Source organism: Lathyrus oleraceus, chromosome 2, assembly GCF_024323335.1.
Source record: "Lathyrus oleraceus cultivar Zhongwan6 chromosome 2, CAAS_Psat_ZW6_1.0, whole genome shotgun sequence".
Classification (NCBI taxonomy): Eukaryota; Viridiplantae; Streptophyta; class Magnoliopsida; order Fabales; family Fabaceae; genus Lathyrus; species Lathyrus oleraceus.
The window spans coordinates 268,830,958-268,836,307 of NC_066580.1; the positions used below are offsets into that span (position 1 = coordinate 268,830,958).

Consider the following 5,350-nt stretch of genomic DNA (forward strand, 5'->3'; position numbering starts at 1 on the left):
TATAATCATAATGCAAAATAGATTCTAATATATTTGACATAAATATAGAATCAATCACCTAAAAATACATCATTATTTAAAAAATCAGATCTTTTAAAAAATCTATATAAATAGTTGGAAAAAAGTAATTAAGAGAGTCTATATATAGCTATTTCGTACAAGTTTACTATAGTGCAAGCAAAACAAGGTTAACATTAGTCTAGTATAGTATTAGAAAGAAAAATAGGATTAAGAATATTATTACAAGTCTATCAAAATTTCATCATGGCTCAAAATTCTTCCGTGTTTTTACGGCTTTGGTTAACCCCTTATAGCCACCAACTATTTTCTTTGGAAGGTTGCTCTTCTCCGAAGCAAATCTCTATATCTTTGCCAAATCTCTCCCATCATTATATTTCCAATTCTTGTAACGGATTAATGTGTTTGTATACTGATTTTTCTTGTGGAAGAGATATTTTTCTATGCAACCCAACAATAAGAGAGACAAGACTTCTTCCATCGTCATGTTTGGCCGCAAAAGTAAAAGATGGGATGATCCTGGGTGTTGGAATGGGACATGATTATAGAAGTAACGATTTAATTAAGGTTGTTAGGATGTGGATTAGCTACTATAAATGTCGTTGTAACAAGTATATTATTGAAGAATATGATTTAAGAAGTGATTCTTGGAGAATAATTGAAAGTGCAAATCCATGGAGTTATGAATTTGACACCTGTTCTTTTGCAATGCATTTTAAAGGGGTTTATTATTGGTGGGGAAAGGTTAAAGGCTTGACTACAACAATTGTTACATTGGATGTGGGAGGTGGGATTCTTAACAAGGTTGCATTGCCAAAAGATGTTGATATTAGTATTTCAAGTGGAAGATATTTGAGTGTTTTGAATGAATGTGTAACATTGGTTTGTCGTAACTGTTGTGTTCAAAATGCAAACTTTGACATTTGGGCGATGCATGGAGGTGCTACTGTGGATTCTTGTTGGACCAAACTTCGAACTATAGAGCATAGTTCACCATGTGTTCCACTAGTATTTTGGAAGGGAAATGAACTTCTTCTAAAAATGTTTGATAAGATGAGATCTTATAATGTTGATACAGAGGAAGTTCGTCAAGTCAATTTTGAGAATGAAGGAAAAGGAATTGGTGATATATGTGAGGCTATATATTGTGTGAAGAGTCATATTTCAGTCAATCCTCAACCAACAATGACTGAACTTGGATTAGTTTCTTAAAGTATAAAAGAAACAAGAAGAAGTCATCTTCCTTGATTTTGTTTATTGTTTTTAGTTAATTAACCCTCTTATCATATTGAATTTTATGTTTTCTTATTAGAAATTTAGAACCAACAAATATTAAATGGCTTTTTTTTTATGTTTTCTTTGCAAGTTTTTGAATTTCATTCCTATTGTAATAATGATATTTTCATTATTGAGAATATATACGTTAATAGAATTTTGTCAATGACTCACGACATCTAAAATAACAAATAATACTTAAGATATAAGAAATCATAACAATCTAATAAATTATCATAAAGAAAAATCATTACAATAGAATTAAGGTTCTACAAAATCAATAAAATATTTTTAACCTCTATTTTTATTTTTAGACCAATTTAGGATTTGAGATTTTTATAATATATCTCTCATTCTCAACTCTAAACGGTGGATAATTCATGATTTAATTGATAGATTTTAATACCATTCTCTACCTAATAAGCATGCATCTTCGCATATTTTCTTTAGGAATGACAGATAAATGCTGACATACAACTAAGAGGGTATATATTACTGGCCGCCAACCAATCACCAAGCTTTATCAAATTATTGATGTACATGAGCCTCAATATATTATAGAGCTTAACCTATAACACGTCAATTAAAAATTCCAAGGTAATGTGCATAATTAGTCCTTATAATGAGCAAATAAACTATCCTAAAATTCATTGATGTTGGATCAATCTGCAAAAATGTGGACAGTATAAATAGAACCTAAAAATTTTAGTTTTTGAAATGAAGATATACATAAGCAAACTCAAATACTAACCACCAAAATAGAAAATGCATAGAAGGTTGTTACCTTTAGCACTTATGAGATATCAGAGTATCATAATCATCATATTTATCACAATTAGATTGAGACATGCGATATAAGAGTATCATAATCATCATATTTATCACAATTAGATAAATATTTTAAATAGTATTATAAAATATAGAGTTTGATTTTTATTATAAAAAAAAAATTTGTAATTAAGACGATAGGATGAAGATGATACAAAGAGAGACTAAACATTTAAGTAAAAAGAAATATGTTTGAATAGTAGAAATACAAATAAGAGATTTCAATTTAATCTTAAAATTAGAAATAAGTGTAAAATGTTTCAATAATAATTTTATATTTTCTTAGTGTTTTTTCAACATCTCTAAGAATGTTAGAATGTTTGTTCTTCGTTATTTTGTGGATGGAAGACGTTTCACATTCAAATGACTCACACTCTATGTAATAATTAATGACGATTAATATTATAATTCTAAATGAAGCTTTCTATTTTAGGGGGGGGGGGGGGGGGGGAATGAGTATGAATGTTGAACGAATCTTTATCGATTGAAGAATGATTTGAATATTTTTTAAATATGTTTGGTGTTGTTGTTTTCTTAGCGCTTGCTTTTTTCTATAAATTAATTTGTAACATTTACAATTGATTCAGTTGAATTGAATTACCCCTTCGATTTTAATTATTTACAGTTTATCATTATATTATATGACATTTTTATGTGATTAATTATAAATGATAGCTAAAAATTTATGTTTTAATTTTATAATATATATATATATATATATATATATATATATATATATATATATATATATATATATATATATATATATATATATATATATATATATATATATATATATATATATATATATATATATATATATATATATATAATTATAATTCAAAATAATATTTTTGAAATAATTTGATATATTCGTTTGTCTATTTGAAAATTATAAGTTAAATTTGAAAGAACTGTTTGTGTTGCAGTGCGAAAAATAACCTGGAGTGCTCGCACGTTTGAGATGATAACAGAGTTGTCACCAAACTTTATTTATTTTAAAAAGAAAGGAAAAATATCGATAAAATCCTTAAGATAAAACATATATAAAAAATGATTATCGCAATCAAATTCGGGTTTGGGAGTCAGTTATGCGAGGGGAAAGTGTTAGCACCCCTCACATCCGTTGTACTCAACGGGAATAATTTGGTTAGATTTGCGAATAGAATGTTAGTTTTCGTTTATTTTCTTTCTTCAAGTTATTAAAAGTTGATAGGAAAAGAGAAAGGACTAAAAAATAACTTTTTTATTAAGGTGCTTGACAAGATTTTGGGTCTTGCTCCTACGTATCCTCAAGTATGATGAGGAATTCAAATCTACGTAGTTCTAGAAAGACAAAAGATATTTTTAGATTTTTGTTATAGTGTTTGACGATACGTTGAATATCACTTCTACGTATCCCCAAGTGTTATTGGGATCTCAAAGCTACGTAGTTCTTGGTAGCAAATAAGTGTTGGTTGGTTGATTTTACTGAATGAATGCTTAGGTCGCATTCCAGCGATTAAACGGTTTCTTGTATGCTCATGCATGGTAGGCTTAAGCATTTGTTTGTATCGTGGTAGAAAGGATCCAACTTGATTGTGTTCTAGCCATTAAACGTTGTTTGTATTCTCACACATGTGAGGCTTAAATGTTTGTTTGTATCGCGGTAGAATGGATAAAACATTGTTCATTTGTGAAAAGATTTTCGATCGTGCGGGTGAGAAAAAGCTAGGTTTGATTGGTTGAGATGTTTTTGAGTGGATGACGAATGCTCAAATGGTCGAGTTATACGACTCGTATCCAAAGAATCGGGGGAAATAATGGTGGTATACATGAAATCGTTCCTTTTTCACGAAAAGGGTTAGATATGATTAAGGTTTTTTGGATGGAAGACGAATACTCGAATGGTTGAGCTATACAACTTATATCCAAGTATTCGGGGAAGAAAGAGGTATACACCCAATTATTTCTTTTTTTGTTAGATTTGTTATGAAAATGAGACTGCTCGAGATTTGATTATGAAAAAGGTTCAAGATGAATTGGGTTAGAAAGATTTAAGCGGGTGACAAATGCTCGAATGATCGACCTATACGGCTCGTATCCAAAAAAATAGGGGGAAAGAGTGGTATACACCAAACCCTTCCTTTTTCATCATATTTATTATGGAAAAGTTTTAATCGAGTTATTAAGTTTTGAACAGATGACGAATACTTGAATGGTCGATCTATACGTCTCGTATCCAAATATTCGGAGAAAAAAATGGTATACACCAAATCGTTCCTTCTTCATCTGATTTGTTATGAAAAAGATTTAATCAAGTTTACGAATGATTTGTGTTTGGGATTGTCATACCCCAACCCCCCCCCCCCCCCCCCCCCCCCCCTTTTTAACTTTTCATCTAACCTTTGCCTTGAGATTCATCTATACTCAGTCATGCCTCATTCATGTGCATCATTCATTCTTGTTAACACTTTCTAATAAGCATCATAGATTCAAAGCTTAACCGGGATTTTGCTTGAGGATTGTAGTATTGTTCATCATATGGGGTGAAACCCTAATTTCTTGATCTTTTGGGACCTTGACTCATGAAGCCCCCAACGTGGTATTCATTTGTGCATCTTAACCCTAATTCTTGACTTTGCTCCTATTGGATCATGTGATTGATCTCATGAGCTTTGATTTGATCATCCAAACTCTAATATTGGGCACATGTTTTAGGAGATTGACGGTGGAGCTTTATGCTTGGTGTGAAGACCTCGGTTTGTTGGTTTGCTTCATAAAACCATAATCAGGGATGCTTGGTACTTGTGTGCCACTTTGATTTGACTTTTGACCATGTGATTGACTTAAACCATAATTCATGGGGAGGAGGTTATTTACCATCTTGTCATGCATCATCAATCATTAAACTTGCTTTGTGCATAAGAATCATTCATTTGACCTACATGTCTATATTCTTGGGATTTCATCTGATTCAATGCTTTGTTCAAACATCCATACATATGCATTCTACTTGGTCATGTCTAATCATTTGATTCTAAGCATATGATGCTTTCAAGATCATATGTCTTTGGTCATTGATTTATGGTTCATGATTGCATTGATGCATTGATCTTCGGGTCTTCTATTTATCATTCGACCCATTGGGATTCATATGGCATTATAGGCTATTCATTTTTTATTCACCCATGTATCTCAGTCCATTTGATCAGATTCATTCATTTTTGCTTGATAGGATGTATTAGAA

At 30.7% G+C, this 5,350-nt stretch overlaps 1 protein-coding gene across 1 annotated transcript; it reads left to right on the forward strand.

The window, feature by feature from the left end:
• Nucleotides 1-264: 264 nt before the first annotated feature.
• Nucleotides 265-1,332, forward strand: LOC127122840 (uncharacterized). The gene has a single exon (XM_051053118.1). It carries the CDS (start codon nt 265-267, stop codon nt 1,228-1,230), a length of 966 nt encoding a protein of 321 aa, XP_050909075.1. The 3' UTR covers nt 1,231-1,332.
• The last annotated feature ends 4,018 nt before the right edge of the window (nt 1,333-5,350 follow it).

Coding starts and splice junctions, on each gene's coding strand:
- LOC127122840 (XM_051053118.1), top strand. CDS start 265: ATGGCTCAAAATTCTTCCGTGTTTTTACGGCTTTGGTTAACCCCTTAT.